The 22703-nt window shown below is 46.2% G+C and overlaps 2 protein-coding genes across 4 annotated transcripts in view; both read left to right on the top strand.

Annotated features, from left to right (window-relative positions):
* The first annotated feature begins 12 nt into the window (after positions 1–12).
* On the top strand, positions 13–4684 carry neurod1 (neuronal differentiation 1). Of its 2 annotated transcripts, none has more exons than XM_086051848.1 (4): positions 13–175; positions 1709–2002; positions 3083–3312; positions 3822–4684. In XM_086051848.1, exons 2-4 carry the CDS (start codon positions 1713–1715, stop codon positions 4328–4330), a joined length of 1029 nt encoding a protein of 342 aa, XP_085907974.1. In that variant the 5' UTR covers positions 13–175; positions 1709–1712; the 3' UTR covers positions 4331–4684. The 2 variants fall into 2 exon arrangements, with proteins under 2 accessions (XP_085907974.1, XP_085907975.1); XM_086051849.1 differs by having other exon boundaries at positions 48–175; positions 1679–2002.
* Positions 4685–5619: 935 nt separating this feature from the next.
* The window catches only part of cerkl (CERK like autophagy regulator), a 43708-nt gene continuing 26624 nt past the window's right edge, over positions 5620–22703 (top strand). For both annotated transcript variants that reach the window (XR_015089535.1, XM_086051491.1), the window contains exons 1-11: positions 5620–7114; positions 7800–7909; positions 10788–11018; positions 14059–14190; positions 15064–15127; positions 18005–18135; positions 18249–18323; positions 20240–20417; positions 20510–20557; positions 20629–20660; positions 21598–21706. Coding sequence is in view for 1 of the 2 variants with exons in the window: in XM_086051491.1 (XP_085907617.1) it covers positions 6972–7114; positions 7800–7909; positions 10788–11018; positions 14059–14190; positions 15064–15127; positions 18005–18135; positions 18249–18323; positions 20240–20417; positions 20510–20557; positions 20629–20660; positions 21598–21706 (1253 nt within the window). In the remaining variant the exon portion in view is untranslated. The remainder of the gene's footprint in view (positions 7115–7799; positions 7910–10787; positions 11019–14058; positions 14191–15063; positions 15128–18004; positions 18136–18248; positions 18324–20239; positions 20418–20509; positions 20558–20628; positions 20661–21597; positions 21707–22703) is intronic.

The following is a 22703-nucleotide window of genomic DNA, read 5'->3' as shown; positions in this document are numbered from 1 at the left end:
CACGCGCGCTCCAACTGCACCAGCACGAGCACGAGCACGAGCACGAGCACGCCTGCTATAAAAGTGCGACTCCTCCGCGCGCACGACACAAACCTCCGAGCGGCTGACACGCGCACGCACGCACGCACGCGGGATGCGCGACGTCTGAAAGGCGGCAAAGCAACAATAACAACAGGTAGGAGCATTTCTGATGGTTCTATTTCTTCTTCTCATCATTGGTGCGATAACAACAACAATCATCGATTGATTGATGATTCCACTGGAGTGAATGGAACGCGCACGAAGGCGACAAAGAAAGCTCAGAGTCAAACTCTGATCGCTATTCAATATAATTTCTCGAATATGTCTCTTGAAATGGAATAGATCCAAACAGTTCACTTTGGGATTTTTTTTGTTTCAGTACCATGCAAATCGGATCGGTTTTGTTCGAATTATGCAGATGAACCTTTTTTTTGCCTTCTCATTTTGAAGTTTGACTGCAGTTTTGACCTTTTCAACAATATGTCCACTTTTTGCAGATTTTCAGACTTCAAGTTGTGTTGATATGTTTTCGTGGCTTTGAAAGCAAATAGAAATGACAGAAATGATGTGAAGCAATGAAGGGAATCATCTCATTTCCCGTTGGTGATAACAGCCTCTTCATGTTTTTGCAAATAGTCCAACATTGACATCGGAAAACATTGCAAAATGGCTTTAGCATTCATTTTCGTTTTTATGTATGATCCCCTTTTTAATGTTGGTTCCCTTGATTTTGAGCCGCCTCAAAGTTAAAACTAAGAAGGGGCGTGATTATACGCGCGTTTGTGAAATGTCCAAGTTCAGTTTTGCGGTTGCTTAATCATTTTAAAATCCTAATTTGACCTAAACAACAAGTCACGGCACTCTTTGGACAACACCCAGATGCAAACTTCATTTCACTTGAGCACGATTCCTCCCAATGCTTCCCACTTGGATATATTTCGATTGCAGTACAAAAAAAAAGCATTGCGATGATGCGCTTGAGCTACTTATTGTACAACGATGAATATTTTCATTTTTCATTTGCAAAGAAGTTTGTATAAGAAAATAATTATTCTGAACTATTACGAGAAGGCGCTTGAATAACAATGAATGTCTTTTTTTTTTTTGCCATTTAATGAAAAATGGCGTGATTATTTTCCTAAAAGTCAGGCTATAATGTTTTGTTAAAACTCCAAATTCTCTTCATTAGAACATTTGACTACAAACAAAAACACTTGCGAGAAAAGAACTTGTTGTTTTTGAATCAAAAGGTTGTTTTCAAAACATTTCACCATAATGAAACAAAGAGCATTATTAACAACAACATTTGAACTTTATGTATGTTGAGTTTCTGATTTTTTTTGTCTCTCAATTAAGATTTTTTGTCTGTGTGTTTTTTTCAAATCTCAACTTGAAAAACATTGAAATATTCAATGTTGAATTTGACAGATGCAAAATAATTCAAATTCACTTTCGGACATGAAATCATCCTGCCCGCAAGTTTTGAACAAAATCAGGATACAAACTTAAACTCGCGCTCATAATTATTGGCGTTTTATTCAAATGTTGTTGATCCTTTTTTACTCTTATTCGTGTAATAAAAATCATTATTTGTTGCCTATAAATGAAGATTGTAATTCTTGTTGACACGTTGACTGGAAATGCAAATGAAACCCAGCGTCGTCATCTTCGTCTTCATCCTCGTCAGCGTCATGACGAGGTCGGAGCAGAATTTGGGCGAGTCGGAGCTCCAGCAGGAGGAGGCCTGCAGCCCGGCAACGGGGGCCGCAACGGCGACCGGGGGCGAGGAGGAAGACGACGACGAGCGCCGCCTCCTGGACCAAGACGAGGACGACGACGACTGCGACGGCGACGGCGACGGCGACGGCGACGACGGCGACGGCGACGGCGACGACGGCGACGGCGGCGACGGCGACGTCGACGGCAAGCCCAAAAGACGAGGACCTAAGAAGAAGAAGATGACCAAAGCGCGCATGCAGAGGTCAGCACACAAAAAAAACACTTGACACTTACAACATTCAAAATATGAATTGCAGGCAGAACAGATTGTTTTGAAGTACTTTGTACTTAAGTATTAAGTCAACAATTGGCAAAAAAAATGGCAATAAACAAAACAACACAATTAGTGCTGACACACTTTTTATTGCCACTTGTACACAGTCAATTTCCTCGAGTTCATTTGACTCTAAAAAGCCCACCCGATCTAAAAAGAGTCAAACCGACACTTGCAAGAGAAGAATATTCAATTTTACACCGAAAAACATTTGGAGAGTTATCGGCTGGGGAAAAAAAAACAATTCAAGTATTTTCACTCAGAAATTCAAAGTCAATTTTACAAGGAGACTTTTGGAGTCAATTTGACTTGCATTGTATTCGCTTATTCAAAAAAAAAGTCACACAAGGGTTGAGGAACGTGCCAACAATCTTCAGCTCTACCACACGAGCCATGTCACACCTACTGTCAGTTAGTCAATTACTCCAAAAGGAGACGGGATTCCCGTCTCCTTTTGGAGTGTTCCGTATTCCGTCGAACGAATTTGATCGTGTCGCTTCCGTTCACCTCCTTTGCAACAGAAATAAAGATCAAAGTCAACTACATCGACTGCTCTTTCAATTCTTTTGGCCATTGGTGCTCTTTTCTTTTTGGCAAACTGCAGTGATAACAAAATCAGATCAGAAAACCAGCGCGTTAGCTGAAGAGATGATGATGTTAGCTAGCAACGTGACTACAGTTCTCCAAACAAATGAGCACACGAAGACACGGGCGACTTGGCTATTGCGGTAATGCCGCCACAAGGGCATCGTGTCTGCATCTCATCGCAAACCAAACGAGACAAACACAAACGAACGAGAAATTAGCAACCGGCCTAGCAGGGAGATGCTACATTCACACGTATCGGGAAAGTCTTTCAACGTGTTTGAGTTTTTCCACATTTTATGACGCTACGTACAGCCTTATTTGGAAATGTGCTCTCTTGAGTTTTTTTCTTCCAAACTTTCAAAGTCTCGACAAGTGCAAACGCTGTGAACGAAAGTGGCTCAGGCACTTTTTGCCCAGCAGGTTCAAAGTTCGGCGTATGAAGGCAAACGCTCGCGAGCGCAACCGCATGCACGGACTGAACGACGCCCTGGAGAGTCTGCGCAAGGTGGTACCCTGCTACTCCAAGACCCAAAAACTGTCCAAGATTGAGACCCTGCGCCTGGCCAAGAACTACATCTGGACCCTCAGCGAGATCCTGCGCTCCGGGAAAGCTCCCGACCTTATCACCTTTGTGCAGGCACTCTGTAAAGGTACGTGCACGCGACACTCAGACGGCATACTAGGGCTGTCAAGCTAAAGCATTAACTGTGGAGATTGAATGGCACAATACATTTCAAAAAACGTAACTGAACCGAACTCCGTTTTATGTACTTCCTCTGGCGGCTGACCTCTGCTCGCCACGCAGACAAACTTGAAGGAGAGTCACCGAGTCAGTCTTTTACCTAGTTTGACTTACTGAAAAGGTGCTCGGCCGCTCATTGGAGAGATCCAAAATAATTTGCACACTTTGCAAAGCCCAGTTCGAATACCATCATAGTTGTGCCTTCAACGCTTGTATTTTTCAGGAAAACAATCGTATTCGAGGATCAAAGAAAGCGATTAGAAGAATTAGTCTTTGAATCAAAATAAACTTTTCTTTTTTTTCCCAAGATTTTACTCGAGTAAATATCTGTTCCAAGCTTCGTAAAAAAATTGTAGCTGAAAAATACGAGTTCTTGCTGAGTGGGGGATTTTTTTTTTTTTTTTTGGTCCCGTTCAGGTCTGTCGCAGCCGACCACCAACCTGGTGGCGGGCTGCCTGCAGCTGAACCCTCGCACCTTCCTACCCGAGCAGTCGCCCGAGCTCCCGGCCCACCTGCCCCCGCCGGGCGCCGCCCCCTACGCCGGCCACTTCTCCTACCAGAGTCCCGGCCTGACGCCGGGCCTGCCCAGCCCGCCCTATGGCACCATGGACCCCTCGCACATCTTCCACCAGCTGAAGGGCCCGGCCTACGGCGCCCCGGAAGCCTACTTTGAGGGCGTCCTGGTGACGGACAGCCCCCCCTTTGACCCGCCCCTCAGCCCGCCCCTCAGCGTCAACGGGAACTTCTCGTCCTTCAAACACGAGGCGGCGGACTACGACAAAAGCTACTCCTTCGGCGTGCACTGCGGCGGCGGGGGCGTTGGGGGCGTCTACCCGCAGGTGGACAACCTGCTGGGCTTTGACGGACACTCGCATCACGAGCGGCTGATGAACGCGCAGCTCAACGCCATCTTTCACGAGTCGTGAGCGCCGCCCGGGACCAGGTCGTCCATCGCCACCTCCGGTCCGGCAGCAATAAGCCAAACTATGCAATTTGAATCCCAAAACCCCAAAACACACACACACACGCCCCCACGCACGCACGCACGCACGCGCGCGCACACACACACACACAAGCCCGTGCACACACCACACGCCCCCGCAAGCACGTGCACACCCACACACGCACACACACACACACACACACACACACACACACACACCAATCTATTTTCGAGCGTCCGTCTTGTTGCTTTTTCTAATGTGTCCTCCTAGCGTGTCACGTCCTCACTTTCTACATATTTGTAAAGACTTCTTCTATTAAAGGGGACATTATGAAAAGGGGACTTTTTCATGTGTTGTATTTCAACTAAGGAATGTTTTGATTATCAGTCAATCCGTCTGTTATTTTCTTCAATTCATCGATCATCTTTAGGCTCGATCAAATTTTCACTTTGAGTGCGAAAAAAATGCCTAATGTGTCTTCTTTAAAACATACACTCAATATATTAGACACTAAAAGACATGAAAAAGAAAAAAAACAAAACATTTGTGCATATTTGCCCCAAAATGTGACTTTGATTCAAGACTTTATAGAATAAAGTAGTTTTATAGAGTACATAACGTGGGTGAGTGTGCACATTGGGTGAGGGTGTGTGTGTGTGTGTGTGTGTGTGTGGTATCTCATGCATAAACAGGATCATTTTCATAAATTAAAATATTGCCTGCAGAATGAACATCTGGGCCCATCTGTCTCACAAACACACACCGCCATCCATCAAGTTACCAGTTAGCTTTGAGCCAAGCTAGCAGTGTGACCAATGTGTGTATTTCGCTTTTAGCTACGCCAGTGGCGCCGTAGAATTTGGCAACGCTTTAGTTCAAATTGGTGTTTGAAGTTAGGGTATTACTAGTTTGTGTTTGGAAGTGATGAGTGTAGTTAGCGTGGGGGTGCGAGTGAAAGTTTAAGGCCTCGACACACCAATCCGACCTCGGCCGTCGGAAAGTCGCTACAAGCCGTCGGTTCGGTGTGTCGCGCAACGTCGTAAGGTCGGCGCCGTTGTGGAGGGGTCTGGGCCGGGGGGGTGGGGGTGTGGGGCGGAGCCGTTCGGCCGATTCGACATGTCGAATCGGGTCGGGTTGTCGGGGCAAATGATCACTGTGATTGGCTGTTAGCTAGCGAATCGGGGCACTGGACCACAACGGGAAGTGACCAATGACATGACAAACGGTGAAAATTGAAGCGTTTCCTCCTTCAAGAACTAAATCAACTTTCAAAAAAGACGGCCGTTATTCGACATCGCCGTGAAAGGCTACACCCGTCCATTGATGCAAGGCAAGCTATGGGACGCTATTGAGACACGGCTGGTTATACCAGGCAGGATTTATTTCATACTTGAGTGTATTTTCATACGGAAACCGTTTGTAATTGTTTGGTAAATATATGAACTCCGATGGCATGGAGGGGGAGGCATGCGCAAAAGCTCCGGAGTAGTTGCAGTCTCCGTCGGCTTTTGCAGTGTGTTCTTCTGTCATTCTCCGCTCCTACGCGCCGACTTCCAGGCCGACGCGACAGTAGGCCACGACGGCCGACGTCGGATTGGTGAGCAGAGGCCTTTAGTCGGCGACAGACGGCCGTTTCAAATTCGAGGCGGACCGGCCTATAGGCGGGTGCTATTTTTTTTTCCCCCGGAAAAAAAGGCGATGACGGACGACGGAAGGGTACCCACGCCGCAGACGGATGACAAATAACGGGGCGCTCATTTTTTAGTAAAATGTGCCCAGCTCTGGATATACATTACAAGAGAAAACATATCATTTCATTCATTCTTATCGATGAAATTCCGAGCATTTCGACTTTAGAGCTTCTCCCGCACTTGCTGGTCCAACCGTACGCCACACATTGTGTCGTTTTCGCCATAGAGACAGAACAAAACGTGAAAACGCCCACAGAAAAATGTATTCAAGTGAAGTGAGCTTAGTGAGTGGCAATGTACTTATGGCCGCCGGTGGCTTCGCTCCTCGCAACGGCGAGTTACACGGCATTAGCAGTCCAGGTTGTTATAAACGTTCGTGATGCCGATGAGTGTTCTTAACATTTAGCTAAATTAGCAGTGGGGCCGATATGAAGTTTTGAAATCTTTCACAAGCTCAACAACACAACATGACAAGTTTTGTTGATGAAACACTTAAATTACCTCAACGCAACTTTATTTCTTTGATTAGCACTTTAAATCAACCCCTGCTACGTACAATGCGCTGTACGTGGGCTAAAAACACACAACTAGTATACTGCATAGGAAATGTAATAATAATAGCAATAACGTTTTATAAAAGAGTAGAATAATGGTAATAATGTTTCATAACATTTCCAGATTTGATTAAAAGTTCATTCGGAGGTCAGAAATGGAAAGAGTGCGTGTCCGTCTGGCGGGCCGTGCGCGCTCCCGCGAACAGCAGCGTGCTCGCTCCTTCCTTCCACGTGCGTGTGATCCGCGTCGTCGCCATGACGACCAGACACCGGAAGTGCCTGGATCAGCTTAGCTCGGGCGTGAAGCGGGACGCAAGCGCACGTCGAGTTTGTTTTGAGGTTGGGTGGTTTTGTTTGCTTGTTAAATTGTCGATATAAATGTCGACGCGGGAGGAGGACACAGAGAAGAAAGAGCGGAAGAAGGACGAGGACGAGGAGAAGCTCAGTGGGAGCAAGAAGAAGAAAAAAAAGAAGAAAAAGGAGAAATCTGAGGAGGAGCACAAGCCGGAAGTGGAGCGCAAGTGAGTGATAGAATGACGGGGTCGAAGGCTGGTGACGTCACTGACCGCCAAACGCACGTCTCTAAACTCCATTTTGTTTCCTCGAAAATGTTTACGGTACTTTGAAACGAAGCGAGCGAGGTCACCTTCAGCTTCAAAATACTTAGGCGCTACCCTGCAAACATTAAACTGCTAAAATGAAATATAAGATGAACATTGACCCACTGTGACTCGCTTTTGGGACTTTACTTAAGGGTTAGGGTTCAAATGAACTTTTCAAGTTTTAATTACATGTGATGATGTCAGAGACTTTTAGGGAATGGTGGCATTCATTTTGGACAGGCTACAAGCAGTCTGAAGTTGGGCTTCAACTAATGGTGATTTGAATAACCCGTCGATCGATAAATGAATCAGGTTTAAAAAAAAACAAAACAATGATTACCATTATTTTATTTAAAATCAGGGCATTCTTTCAAATCTAGGGTGCAGAAAATGCACAAACATAAATTTATTACGATTCAGTTCCTGGTTTGGTCTGTGACATCCATCAAAAAATTGGGAAAAAGGTTTATCAAAGAGACAAAATAATTGAATACCAAAAGAATAATGTCATACTTTTTTCTCGGTAAAAAGTCTTATTGAGAAAACAAAATTGAAAAGGTTCAACAAAGTTGAAATGTAACATTTTTTGGAATGTGTGTGTCAGCAAGTGTGTATTGCTGCGCGGGATCTTCAAAGTGGGCAAGAACAGCCACGACGTCATCCTGACCAGCACCCGACTCACCTGGACCCCCATCCTGCCCGAGAGCCCCACAGGTCACGCGCCACGCCGACATCTGCACCGAATGTGGTGGCAGATGCTGCTGTAACTGAGACCACTACACACACACGCAAATGAAGGCCACATTGAATGTATCGTCAGAATGAGACAATGCCAGAACCCCTGCAACCGTGTCAAAAACTAAGCTAGAGGTGCCGTGTAGTTAGCATTCAGCAAAGTTAGCAGTGTGATCGGTGAGTGCAATTAGCTTAATGTCAGGCTGTGCCAAGTCAGTAGTATGGAAGTATTTTAGCTGAGATAGTAGTGGGACCAATGCATGTATTTAGCTTTTAGCTAAGACAGTGTTACTGTAGTTAGCATATAGCAGCAAAGTTAGCTTAGAAGTGGATACATGTAGTTCGCATTTGTCAGGGTTAGCACTGAGTCTGACTGATGAGTGCATTTAGCAAAGTGAGCGAAGTAACCCTATGAGTGTAGTTAACGTCGAGCGATGTGAGTGACGCGACTTATGCGATTGGAGGAGAGTGACTGTCATAATTTGATCAATGTGGAGATTGAGGGCAAAGTGTGACAAAATAGAGACTGTGGCGTGCGGAGTATAATGTTGCTGTTCTGAAACAACTAAATGAGTAAGTACATATTTTGTGTATGTATGCGTGTGTTTGTTTGAGTTGGACAACTGTTTTGCTATATTCCATCCAAGGCTAATGTCATTAAGTGTGTGCGCGCGCGTGTGTGTGTGTGTGTGTGTGTGTGTGTTGGCAGTAGTAGTGAGCAGTTGGTTAGGCCCGTGGGGGGTTATTAGGTTCTCTCTGTGTGAGCAGATTAACACACTCACAGACACTCGCACGCACTCATGCACTCACTCACTCACTCACTCACTCACGCACACACAGTCAGCATGCTCGGGGTGTGTGTGTGTGTGTGTGTGTGTGTGTGTTTGTGTACAGAAATGGATCAGCTGTTGTTTATGAGAAGTTCTTCCTGTCAATCTGCTGGAGGATGTGCGACATGTTGTTTACCTGCAGGGAGCTTCTAGAATTTAATGTTTTCCTTTTGTAGTGGTTCAAATGTACTGAAGTTGGCGGGGTGATTGATGAGCGTAATTGAGGAGTATAGTCGCTCACCTTGCGAGACCGTAGCTAGCATTTCACACCTTTAGTTGTGTGATTAATGAGTGTAGTTAGCTTTGAGCTTGCATAGCACCGTGCCATTGGGTGTTGTTATCTTGAACTGTATCGAAGCGAGTGGAAACGTAGTTGGCAGCCAAAGTTATCAGTTCGATTGATGAGTGTAGCTAGCATTTAGCTAATCTAGCACTGTACCCTGATGGGGATAGTTTAGTTTTTATCGCGAGTCCCTATCCCACTGAGCGGCGAACAATTGCGTGTGTTTTCCAAGGCAGCGAATGTTGCGTTCACGCCAAGGCTTCGTTCGATGTCGCCAATGTTTGCAAAACGTTCGGCAGCAGTTTGCCAACCGTTTGAGTGATTTTTTATTTTTTATTTTATTTTTTTCTTCTTCTTGTCGCAAGGCAACTTTGAACATCCTTGCGTCCAAAAGTCCAGGTGAACGTCAGACCACCGTTTGGTGCGCATTTACACCCTTGAACCAATCCTGACGACCCCTGACGCGAACGGGCGTTTTTGTTACCTTCGTAAAGAGTCGGAAAATGTTCGCCCCTCAGTGGCTTCAGCTATTGGCACCGTAGTCAGCATTTAGCAAAATGACTGATGTGATTTATTAGTACACTTTTAGCATTGTTCCCATTTGGTGTCATTACCTAGCGGCTATGTCACGTTTCAACATGATTGATGACATCATCAACGTACAGTGGGAACTCTACATTTACACACATACTCATTGGCTACCTCATTAATAAGTACAGCATCAATACAAAAAACGCCCTGTCAAAATGTGATCAAGTGAACACATTATTACTTTACACATTATTGTGTGCTGTGTCACAGTCTTCCTAAGATTTTGAGAAAGTGTGTGCACGCGTGTGTGTGTTGGCTCAGCGAGGACAAGATGGGAGATTCTCGTCCATCTGGACACAGTGACATGCTACAGGCGCGCGCGCGTATGTTTGTGTGTGCGTTCTGTCACTTCAGATCTCATTCATGTTGTCGTACAATCTGTGCGTCTCAGTGGGATCGTTTTAATCTCACTTGACTGGGCACCGCGTGACTACATTACATATTTGTAGATTTGATACATGGATTCATATAGCGTACACATAAAGGATGTGAATATACTGCACACGTCTCATCCATATCACTAAAAAAGATGTGCATGTACTAACTATGTTCCATCAGTCCAGAAGTGAATTGCTGCCACACCAGAAAACAAAAACAGTTCAGTCTCACATTGTAGCATGATCAATGTCACACTTCACTGCGATCAGTTATCACATGATGAGTTTGGCGTTCACATTGGGCAAAGCGAAACAAAGCAATAAATTCCTTTCAGTCAACGATTTTCGTTGTGACGCTTTTGACGACGTATAGGTCGGATGAGCGCAACCTGAGCGTCCACACTCTGGTCGGTCACATCAGGTTCATATTCAATTCACAGTACTGTATATCCTCGTATGAAAGAGGCTCGGCTTGGATTTGAAAAAAAAGAGGGGATTTGGCCTGTTCACATTGAAATGAAACAAATCGGATGCATGTTACTTATGGCCCAAAACATTCCAAATGGACCTGCAGCATGGACCACAAAATTCGACATAATGACGGGTTTGGTTTCCATGCAGGTGTGCCTTCGTCCCTTCCCTCCTAACACCTCATGCAGTGTTTGGTTTCATCTCTCCAGTGCTGTTAGCATTTGGCCACGTTAGCAGTGTGATTGATGTTTGTGGTTAGCATTTAGCCACAATAGCCGCCGTTGACAGTGTTGCTGCATGCGCAGGCGAGGCGTGCACGTCGTCGCCCGGTGTGCTGATGCTACGCGACGTCCTGGCGGTGAAGGTGAAGCGGCGGCGGGCGGCGGGGCAGCGCTCCGCTGGCCCCGTGCTGGGCGTGGCTTTGTTCCACTGCAAGCGAAGGGGCCGCAGATTGGAGGAGGACACGCTGCACCTCCACAACGCGTCCTCGGAACACACGCGCGCCTGGTACAACACCCTGAGGGACGTCCTTGCAGGTAATGCGCAATATTGACTTTGGATAGTCGTGAGTGCCTTGAGATACCAATGAGCCGATTTTTGGATTTCTTTTCTTTTCTTTTTTCCTGATACGAGACTCGCATGGGACTCAAACGATTAAGCGGCAGTTTAAAAGGCTTCAAGTTGTTTAATGCCACTCCCATCTGGAGTTTACTCGAAAAGCACAGGGAGAAGTACAGGTACTTGGTTATTGGCAAGACTTTTGTATAGTAGCTGATAGTGCACGTCATTAGTATGCTACAAGTTTAAGTAGTCTTGAGCTGAGGTGAGCGATGCAATATCAGTTCAGCCGTCCGGTGAGTCGCAATGACATCGTGACACAGACCAGCTAATCTGCTAACCCCACTCAACGCACGTATACCTCACACACACACCGTCAGCATGCTGAATCATGTCTGAGCGGGAGATGAGCTAAAATGGCGTCTGCATCCACACCCGCGTGGACATGTGGCTCAGTAGCTTCAGGACAAGTGAAGTGGCTGACGTCTCACTGGAATTCTCTCAAGAAAAGATGTTCAAACGCCTACAAATTGCCCAGGACAAATCAATTCAGCCCAAAAAAATAATTAGAAATGACATTTGAAGATGGAACTTGGACCAAAGAAGTGTGTTTGCAAGCTAAGCTAACTCTAGCTTCAGCCATCGCGTCAAGGAGAAGAATGCGAGCGCTTGCGTTGCGTCACATCCATTCAGGCCACGTCGCCGCTGCCGACCTCTGCATGGAAAGCGGTCGGGCCTTTCTTTTGTCCCGCCGACCGCCATTCAGAGGCCTCGTCCTGCAGCTGCCCCGCGCCGCCATCGGCGGGACACAACGCCGCCCCCCAAAAAACCTTTTGAGGCCCCAAAATTGGCTTAAAGCGCCTTAAGCGTAACGTGGGTTTACCTTGACGGTCGCCACAATGGCCGTCGTGCCTTGACGCGCGCCGTGACCACTCGAGCTGACGCACGACCTTCCGCCATTCATGTGGCTAAGCAGCTATGATGGACAGACAGCTGACACACACACACACACACACACACACACACACACAGATTACTGTATTGCTACTGTGAAAAAAAACGTTGAAAAAACACAGACAAAAAAACGATGGCGTCATCATGGTGGAACCACATAAATGTCTAATTGCTAGGTCGTCTAAAGTCCTGCTTGGGTTCATAAAGATTTTATGATAGTGACAGTTTGACCCAGGAACAGATTATTTGGCAACAATTGCTTCCAAAAACAAACTCAAGTTTCCCTCCGAGGTCATGGCTGCTCTCTCGGCTATCTTGACTTGTGTGTGTGAGAGTGAGCGAAATCAAAGTTGTTTACACGACGGGCGGCTCTCTGAGCCCGCAGCCCAGGATTGTTTACCATGGCAACGCGACGTCGCCATAGCAACTGGCCGCCCGCCACGCCGCGTGCTGGAAACCTGATCCCGATGTGTTTGTGCGTGTGTTTTGTGTGTGTTCGCGTGCATCTTTCACTGTCTTGTCATCTTCATCAGCAAAGCCAAGTCTCCAAAATGGCCACTGTTGTTGATGTGTTTCCACCAACAATTTGATCCAAAGTTGGCAACTAAAGTTGAGCATATCAGGAAAGTTGTCGCACTTTTGCCACATTTTGTTTGTCTTATTCTTCGCCCACCCAAACCTAAAGAGGGCAGGAAACGACTGTTATTAGAAAATGGAGGAGGCAGTCCTGGACAAGACTTGAGTGGCCGGCCGAAAGGAGTTGATTGGTTGAGGCAAGGGACAACGCAGAAGAGAGCGGGTGGAAAGGAAAAGCTCAACGGGCAAAGCAGACGCGAAGAAGGGAAAGTGGACCCTGGTCATGTTTGCCTGGCAACTTGCCGCTTCTATACAATCAGTGGCAAGATGACAGAATATCGTATTACAAAGACACATTTTAAAGCGCACCTAGATCCAAGGAGTGGATGCCTTTCGTATTCATTGGATGTGATGTTTGATGCAAATGATCGCTTGTCCATCTGCCATCTCATTCATTCAAACTATGCAAGTCAGCAGGGGAGCAGATGGGATTTTGAAACCAAGTTTAGAAGAATAAAAATAGGCTATAGAATAAGAATAATAACAATGCATTTATTTATAAAGTGCGTTAATCAAAGCGCTATACAGACCAAGTGAAAAACACAACACAATAAAAAAGATTTCATTGTGTGTGTGTGTGTGTGTGTGTATATACTGTATATATATATATATATATATATATATATATATATATATGTGTGTGTGTATATACTGTATATATATATATATATATATATATATATATATATATATATATATATATATATGTGTGTGTGTATATACTGTATATATATATATGTATGTGTGTGTATATACTGTATATATATATATGTGTATGTGTGTGTATATACTGTATATATATATATGTATGTGTGTGTGCGTATATACTGTATATATATATATATATATGTACACAATATATATATATACTGTGTATATATATATTGTATATATACTGCATATATATATTTCCCCACTGTGGGATCAATAAAGGCATTCTTATCTTATATGTATATATATATATATATATAGATAGATAGATAGATAGATAGATAGAGAGAGAGGGTTAGAAATTCTGAAATTGTGCAACCTCTATTTTGTGTGTGTGTGTGTGTGTGAAAGGTCATTAAGAGGGTGGGGTCATGGCCTTTTGGGGGATTATAACAACGTGATGGATAATGGAGCTGAGAGTGTGTGTGTGTTTGTGTATTGATCAGCGCTATTCTACTGGGATCCGTAATGCGGCCTCTAAATCTGCCTCATGATGAGCCACCAGGGCACACGCACACACGCAGTCTAACCTTTATAATCCTGAGCTGAGGACACGTGTTGAAAAGCTAGCATAATAGTCATCATAAGGTATTCCCCAAGTCTCGACAACCTATAACACCACCAAACTTACAATTGAGTCAAAGATATTGTCACCTATTTGGAGGGAATATTTTTTGCGTTTCCACCAAACCTGTGTGTGCGTGCGTGCGTGCGCAGGACTGAGCGGGCGTCCCAGGCGCGTGAAGGTGTTCATCAACCCCGGCAGTCACAAGAAGGAGGCGGTTCACATCTACAGAGAGCACGTGGCGCCCCTCTTCAAGATGGCCGACGTCCACACCGACATCACCGGTCAGTGCGTGCACAGATGTGTGTGTGGGTCCATAGGTCAGAGTTAATGGCAGGCTCTGGTTGCTAGGAAACCCGATACAGGAGGCGGAGCACCGAGTCAGTCCATCTGTTGCCATCCGGTCTTTCCTTTCCTCATCTCCTGCCGTCCTTTCCTCCACCTCCTCTCCTCTCCCCATCTTTTGCTCTTTTCCTCCTCTGCCTGCTTTCTGGCATCGCTTCATCCCTTCTTTTTGTCTGTCTGTCTGTCTGTCTGCCAGCCAACCTATCATCTATCCATCCATCCATCTCTGTATCTATCTATCATCTAAAAATACTGGTCTGTTTTGAAACCTATTATATATTATCCATACTTCATTTTAACCAATTGTCTGCTGTAACCTTTTAATCTTTTGAACTTAGTTTTGAAACTCTGCAGAACTGAGATTTTTGGGGGAAATATAAAGTGCCATTACAAATAAAATGTATTCTTTTTCTTTTTTCTTTTTTTTTTCTTCTTTTTCTTTTCTTCTTCGTATCCTTCCATCCAGCCCTAACATTGTTTTCCTGCGTCTTTTGCCGCTCTTCTCCTTGACTTCCTCTCGCCCTCCTGCTCCTCCATCCTTCCTCCTCCTCCTCCTCCTCCTCCCTTTCAACAGATGGCGTCGTATCTGTTGTCACATTTTTTGAGGGAACGCTGTGCTCACTTTCTATGCATCTCCATCTGTCTCCGTCACATCTCCGCCGTGTGACCTACCTGCCTGCCTGCCTGCCTGCCTGCCTGCCTGCCTGCCTGCCTGCCTGCCTGCCTGTCGGCCTGCCTGCCTGTCTGCCGGCCGGCCTGCCTGCCTGCCTGCCTGTCTGTCTGTCTGTCCTTGCGTGCGTGTGTGCGTGCAGTGACGGAGCGGAAGGGACACGCCCTGTCAGTGATGAAGGAGCTCAAGCTGGATGACTTTGATGGGTCAGTTGTTTCTTTCTTGCCTTCTTTCTGATCTTGTACATCTCAAGGCAGGGATGGGGACTCGCACCTCAGACTCATGAGAGACTTAAGTTGCTATTTTGGGAGACTTGCAACTTCCACACTAAAGACGACTGGAGACTTGACCGGGACTCTTCTTTTGAAACTCGTGAACATTACCAGTCTCACCGGTGCGGCTTGCTTTCATTTTCTCTTCTTACTCCAAATGCCCGTGTGCGTGGGTGCGGCTCGGGAGCCGGCTGGCAAGTTGTCCCCCCTCTCTCTCTCTCTCCCTCTGCCTACCTTTCCGTGCACCCGAGCAACGTCCAGTGCTCATGACGTGGAGTAGACAACAAAATGCAGCATGGCAAATTTGCAGCGTCAGGCTGCTGTTTGTCATCACAACATTTGACAGGGACTCGTGACCAGGGACTTGAGACTTGACTTGGACTTGGAACCCAAAGACTTGGACTTGGCCTTTGAGACTCATACCCATCTCTGTCTCAAGGTGTTCCTCTTGACTTTCTCTGATGTCAACACCTCCTCCTCATCAATGCACATGAACCCATGAAGGCCTAAAGCGCCTGGCTCAACAGCTCCCCAAAACCGTCGGTCGTCTTTGGAATTACCCTTGAGAACCTGAAGTTTTCCCGGAAATTCAACATATTCAGTATCTCAGCCCCTGTAGCAGACAGAAACATAATTCCAAAAGAATTTGAGAGCTTAGACGTGTGGCTTTCACACAAACTCGAGTTTATTCAGCTTTACTCTTTCAATTGAAGAGGTAAAAATAAAGTGTCAGTGCAAGAGAAGCACTACGTTGAAAAATAAAAATCGAGTGGTAATTATTACCATCCTCTTTTCTGTTACAAAGACGTCGATATTGTCATTATCTACAAACATATATCTTTACCATATATCACGTTCGACTGGTTCTACTGGTTCAAAGTCCACAATCGCGTTGTCTATGTCACTGCCGTTATTCATTTCAGAGCCTCCGCGATCGACGGCGTCCGCCATTACTGCTCGAAAAAATTCCGGATATCCTCCTCCTCCGACGACTCGCGACACCGTCACCCGTCTATTCTGGTGCATTTCATTGGTTAAGAGGCCGAGAAGTAAATCATAAATAGAAAATGACGTATACGCTCTCCCGGCTTTAAGGGTACAAAGACGCAACGGCGCTTCCGGCTCTAGTGGTAGAAACGCGGTTATAATGGGTTCAACGATTTCAATTTGGGACGTCGACCCCATCACATTTTGGGCGTCAAAAGAAGAGAAGAAAAAAGAGCGCGGCAAGCAGTGGCGAAACATGGAGTCGGCAAACGCTTGTGCGTGTGCCTAATCTGCTTTCCGAGGCTTATTGTGCCGACGGAAGCTTAGCTTTGTATTGCTCAGATAGCTGATTAGCGTGCGCGTGCGCGTGTGAGAGGCTTTGGCGGATACCTGCGATGACCAATGAGGAGCAGCAAACGCGATGCAGGAAATGCCGTAAACGGGAGGGGCAAGTGACGGCCCGGCTCCAAGGCTAACGTGCCAACAGTTAGGCTTTGTCAAGTAGGGCAAGCACAAATGTCCCGAGTGAGCCAAACACTTGCGCCGTCTGGAAGGAGGAAGTCAAATTGATTGTCATTGATTTGGGAATGGCAATCAATTCCATTGGTTGCGTTTCGCAGAGGATCAAGAAGATATGCCTATTGTGTGTTTGCATGTGTTGCGCACTTGTTTGTGTGTAAGTGTCTGTTGCTGAAAGACTTGGAAAATGGCCACTCTCAGTGCTAAAGGGACACTTGAGTGGGCTGAACATCGCCGCTGCGAAAACAGGGAAAAATGATGTCAGCCCCCGAAACAATCCGTCGTGATTTCAGGGCTTTCTTCAGATGAGACTTCTCCAAAATTGGCCCGCCCCCTTTTGGAGCTTAGCTTGGCTTTTTTCGGTCCACGTCATAGCGTGGAGGCAAGCAATGTAATACACGTTTTGTTGCCACCCAGTGTCGCGAACGGTGATCGCGGGGGGTTAGCGACCATATTGCTCATTTACAGTGGTAAAGTCGCTAGTTTTTCAAAGTTCTAGTTCTCCAAAACAAATGGAAATCATTGAAAATGCATGGCGGTCGACTGGTTAGCACGTCCGCCTCACAGTTCAGAGGTGGTGGGTTCGATCGCGGCGGCCCCGGCCTCCCTGTGTGGAGTTTGCATGTTCTCCCCGTGCCTGCGTGGGTTTTCTCTAGGTCCTCCGGTTTCCTCCCACATTCCAAAAACATGCATGGTAGGTTGATTGGACTCTCTAAATTGCCCCGAGGTGTGATTGTGAGTGCGATTGGCTGGCAACCGATTCAGGGTGTCCCCCGCCTACTGCCGCCCGAAGACAGCTGGGATAGGCGCCAGCATTCCTTGTGAGGAGAAGCGGTATCGATAATGAAAATGCAAGCAAATATCATTTTGCTGATTAAAAAAACAAAACAAAACTTGAGCACGTTAGTGGAAAAATGGACCATGCCGGCCGAATGTTAGCATGTGAATGGCATTTTCCATTCATGTTAGCATGAAGCTAGCAGGGACATTCCTTAAGGCAAAGATGTATGCGTGTTTTGAATACACAAGGCGCTATTATTTGTTTTATGTTTCGTTTTTTCGCGTTATCTTCAGCTGGGAATGGTAATAAACAACTTGTAGTTGATTTGTTTGGAAACATTTTCAACAATTCTGTCTTTCAAACTGCTGCTTGTTGTGAAGTGAGTTGAGCTGAGCTTACAAGCCAGAGCAAAATTGTCGTCCAGAAGACTGCTCGTATTTTCACCAATATGTCAATTGTGTGTGTGTGTGTGTGTGTGTGTGTGTATGGGGGTGTGTGGGTGTGCGTTTGCGTGCGAGCCTCAGGGTGGTGTGTGTGGGCGGCGACGGTTCGGTGGCAGAAGTTTGTCACGCTGTGGTTCTGCGTGCCCAACTGGACGCCGACTCTCCCGATGTTCCCGTCAGGGCGTCGCTTCCTCTGGGGATCATCCCGGCAGGTCAGGGGCGCCCATCAACCCCCCCCCGCCCGCAAGCCCCAATCTGGATCCCTCATACTAGTAATGTTTACTCTCTCTGTCGACACGATTGTTTTTCCTTGTTGCCTTGGCAGGTTCTACAGACGTGGTTTCCTGTTCTGTTCATGGCACGAGAGATCCAGTCACCGCTGCCATGCACATCATCCTCGGTACGTTGGACTCGTTCTTTTAGTTCTGTTAGTCCCTTTGGTTGTACTTGTTCTACCGCTTCTGTTTGCTCTTTTGGTTGTGATGGCTAGCAGTCTGTTGGTACGATTGGGTCCAAGTTGTTGTTTCTCAGTGTTCTGTGGGTGTCGTGTCATTGATTCTTTTGATACTCGGTAGTAAGTTCAACTTGTTCCCCTCCTGATTCTATTGGTCCGCGGTTGTTAGTTGTCCTGATTTCATAGCATCTGTTGCTTTGAAAAACGTGCTCCTTTTGGTACTACATTGTTGCTTTCATTGGTCCCAGGTTGTTTGGTTCCAAGTCTTGGGTTGGCTTGGGCCAAAGTCATCGGTTGAATTGGGTTGAGGTCATTAGTTCCACAGGTCCTGATGGGTCGAAGTCAGTGTGGCTATTGGGTCTACTTTTGTCTCGGTACCGAGTCATTGTTCTGTGAGTCCTACTCATTGTATTGATTCCGGGCCGATAGTGCTACCGCTACTACGGACACCATTGGGCCGAGGTTGTGAGTTGTAGCAGCTCTATTGCACCTAAGTCATTGTTTGTTTTGGTTGTAGCCAGGTCATTAGCGGACTGCTTCTGTTGATCCTACCGCTTCCAGTTTGTCGGTTGGAACGAGGTCGTTCTTCTGTCTCCGTTTGTTGAACTGCTTGGATTGTTTGGTCTCATGCTGTTCTATTGGTTGACCGTTCCCTATGGGGGAGGAGACAATAAGTTTGCTGTCGCGATGAGTCTGTGACGTGATTGGCTGCAGTCAGGGTAAAGCGGACCACAGGTGGGTGGTGGTTGGGGGAGCCGAAGGAGCCAGATGTCTCATAGCAGGATCACTTTCGGCTCAAATCACCGCTCTGGGCCCGCCCCCGCCTCTCCGACGGCCAATCGGAAGCGGGTGAGGTGTTTGAGCGGCGACATGCGACAGATGGCTGTCGTGATACTGATTAGTACACAATGGCCAACAGGAAGTGATGATGACCACAGGTGTGTACATACCTGAAGCTGTTGCCATGGTGACTGCGGTTCTAGATTATTATTATTATTATTTATTATTCGCGATTGGAGTCGGCTGGCAAACCTTTGGGCTCCGGGGACCCGTTCGATTTGGAAGACAGGCAGATGGCCCGCTGCGGTTGTAGATGAGGAAGACAAAAAAACAAAAGTGGAAGTGTGCATGTCAAATAGTTTGTTCATTTGAAAATGATTGTTCATTCCCAAGTTTGAAGTTTGTCATTTAGAACTAACTTCATTGTAACTGATTAAACTAATCAAATCAATTGAACATGATGAATGTGTATCTAAAATTGTTGATTTTAGAAGTTATTATTTACAATATTTGAATCAAACTAGTAAAAAAAAAAAAAAGTGAACTGCTATGGCAAATGGTTGCGCATTTGTGCTGCGTTTCCATCGCATGGAAAAGTGCTGTGGAACTGTTCATTGCTTCCTTTGAATCGAAACAAAAGTCACATTTTAATAAGTGAGTCTCACAACTCGATGCCGCTCCATGATGAAAAAGATGTCAATCACGATTATTTTGCTAATAATTGAAATCGTGATGATTCAAACGATCATTTATTATTTGGTACAAAACAATAAGATGTTTAAAAAATATAAGGACATTAAAAAATATAAGGACAAATACATTTTGTTGAAACACTATGTAAATTCCTTTTGGACCAAACAAAATTCATCAAATTAGCTATCAAATAAAAAAGGTGTAAATGTATAAGTTCAAATATGATTTCCTTGTGTAAACAAATATAAATGCGTATTAATCATTTTTTTTTTTTTTTTACAATTATGCCAATTTTGTAACCATGGAGTGTAATAATCGTAATTGAATTTTGCTGAATTGCGCAGCCAGCCCCAGTTGTCCGTCTCTGATTGTCCGCGTTGCGCTCCCAGGTCACGTGCAACACGTGGACATGTGCAGCCTCCGGTCGCCTGGTCAGCCGCTGCGCTTCGGCTTCTGCGCCATGTTCGGCTTCGGGGGGCGCAGCCTGGCTCGGGCCGAGAAGAAGCGCTGGATGCCGCCGTCGCGGCGACACCAGTACGCGCTGGTCAAGACCCTGGCCCGCTTAAGGTCACACACAAACGCACAGGCCGTACCAAATTGCAGAGAGCGCCCCCAATGGCAGGCTTCAAGTGGGATGTGTTTGTGTACCATTCATGCAGACCCGACCATTGTCAGCTATCTTTTCTCACAAGCCACGCAAACGACCGGTGAGATGCACGCACGCGCGCGCACGCACGCGCACACACACTGTATCTAAAGTGTTGTATGTCTTTGTCAGGGACCGGGATGATGATCAAGATAGCGACTCAGGTGAGCAACAAGAACATGACGAATATGCGTTTGATCCAAAATTCTTATATTTGATCAAAGTGGTCTTAAAAACTCTTCAATGCGATCTAAGGGTTCCTAAGATATCTTTGAAGTGGTCTTAAATTGGCGTTAGAAAGTCCAACTGTCTGACATTGCAAGAAAATTGTTGAAGTAGATGTAAGTGCCCTTAAAAAGTGTCTTTGAAATGCCTTAAATGTCGTTTTGAAAAACTCTTAAATGCCGTCCGTCCAAGTGGTGTTTAAGTCTCTGAATATTTCCAAAAACGTTTCTTGTGAAATTTACCCTAAATCCATGTGGTCTTAAATCGATCAAAGTGGCTTGAAGAAATCTTAGGTTTTATTGAAAGGACCTCCAGGGCCTCCAATGAATCCGAACGGCCGTCAACAAAGTAAAAAATGGCTCCAGTCCAACCTTTGGTTTGCAATCCAAGTGCCCCACTAGTCGAAACGTGACTAGTTCTCTCCCGACGGTTATTAGACAGACAAGGAAGAGCTTTTCGTCCACTGGGGGGCGCCGATCCGCTGTCGGCTGACGTCAACGTGCCCTCGGGTTCGCGTTGCCGACGTCACGTGACCAAACCCCGAAAACGGCGGAGTGGTGACAGCGGGGGGCGCCACGGTACAAAAAGGTAGCGCCCTGACGTTGATGAAAAGGGGCGGAGTCATCGGCTTCCTTCTCATTCCACCAACGTAGCTTGACTCTTGACACTAGTCGGGCCACGTACGACATCTCAACTTCTTGACCGCACCTCCGCTTGAAAAAATGTCATGTCTACAATTGATGAGTCTTAAACTGGATCAAGTTGATCTCTAAAAGTTACGTTTGATCAAAGTGGCCTCGCAAAATACAAACAAGACGTACACAAAGCAAGGCGAGCTCTTTGTGTGTGTGTGTGTGTGTGTATGTACGCGTGCAGAGGGGGCGGAGTCTTGGAGCAGCTCGGAGGGCCTGTTCCTGAGCATCAGCGTAATGGCCATCCCTTGCCTGAGTCCTCATGCGCCCCGAGGGCTGGCGCCCAACACCAAGTAGGAATCGCACGCACGCACGCACGCATGCTCACAGGAACAGGTGCAAGGTTCATTCACAACCTGCTGCCGTGTTCAGGTACAGCTACAAGGTGTACGTGTGCTAGCTCCAAGTTCCAATAGCACTCCAAAATGTATAAAAGACCGGCACAGTTCTAGGAACAGGTATGGCTTCTACCTGCAATATGTACCTGCAAAGATACACTCAGTCTCAGGTACACACTAGAATAGGAGACCATTTCAAATGGCAAGGTGAAGAGCTATGCTAGCAGCTGCTAGTCAGGACGCAAGACCAGGTACAAGTCTGGTTGAAGAGCCCTTTACAAGTCATACGTCTAGGCACAGGTACAGTCACATCGAAAGACAGCTGTGGAGACAGTCACAGGTACACTTAGTGAGGCCTTGAGAAATGCAGCTGTTACGATTAAAGTTACAGGTACAAAGTTGAGGTGTGGGAAATTCATATACAGTAACGAGAGGACGAGATCCCCGAAGATGGCGCCGTCGCCTCGGACATCAGCACGGCTTCTGAGTGGAGGTCAACGAGAAGGGCTGAAGCTCGGCTTTCTTGTCGCCTCGATTAGGATTTGAGAGAATTGCCGACACGCGAGTCCACTAAGTTCAGCAAAAAACCTTAGCCAAAAGCTCCTTTCGGGCCAGAAACTGGTATTTGGGGTGACGGTAACCTATGGTGCGCTGCTGAATACCCAAGATCGGAAAAAGCTACAAACAAGGTTTTTATTTTTTCCGGTTTACGCTTACTTTTGGTCTAAGTCCGTGCTCAATTTGTGACAGGACACATTCTTCAAAGATCACTCAGGGTGCTCGGAGTGAATGACTTCAAGGCACTGGCACAGTTGACATTTGTAGTTGAAAATGTCAATGTGGTGGGATAACCATCACAGTCGCAGTAACAGGCGCAGGCGCCGCGTTGGTAACAGAAGGTCTTCTTTTCTTTTGCGTTGGCTGACCATGATCTCCCACTTCCTGTTGTGGC

Source organism: Filicampus tigris, chromosome 14, assembly GCF_054856515.1.
Source record: "Filicampus tigris isolate MCC_2025a chromosome 14, RoL_Ftig_1.0, whole genome shotgun sequence".
Taxonomy (NCBI): Eukaryota; Metazoa; Chordata; class Actinopteri; order Syngnathiformes; family Syngnathidae; genus Filicampus; species Filicampus tigris.
The sequence above is the reverse complement of the archived record's forward strand: the minus strand, read 5'-3'. Positions and strand labels throughout refer to the sequence as shown.

Coding starts and splice junctions, on each gene's coding strand:
- neurod1 (XM_086051848.1), top strand. CDS start 1,713: ATGACGAGGTCGGAGCAGAATTTGGGCGAGTCGGAGCTCCAGCAGGAG. Junction 2,003..3,082: donor ACCAAAGCGCGCATGCAGAG/GTCAGCACACAA, acceptor TTTGCCCAGCAG/GTTCAAAGTTCGGCGTATGA. Junction 3,313..3,821: donor TGTGCAGGCACTCTGTAAAG/GTACGTGCACGC, acceptor GGTCCCGTTCAG/GTCTGTCGCAGCCGACCACC.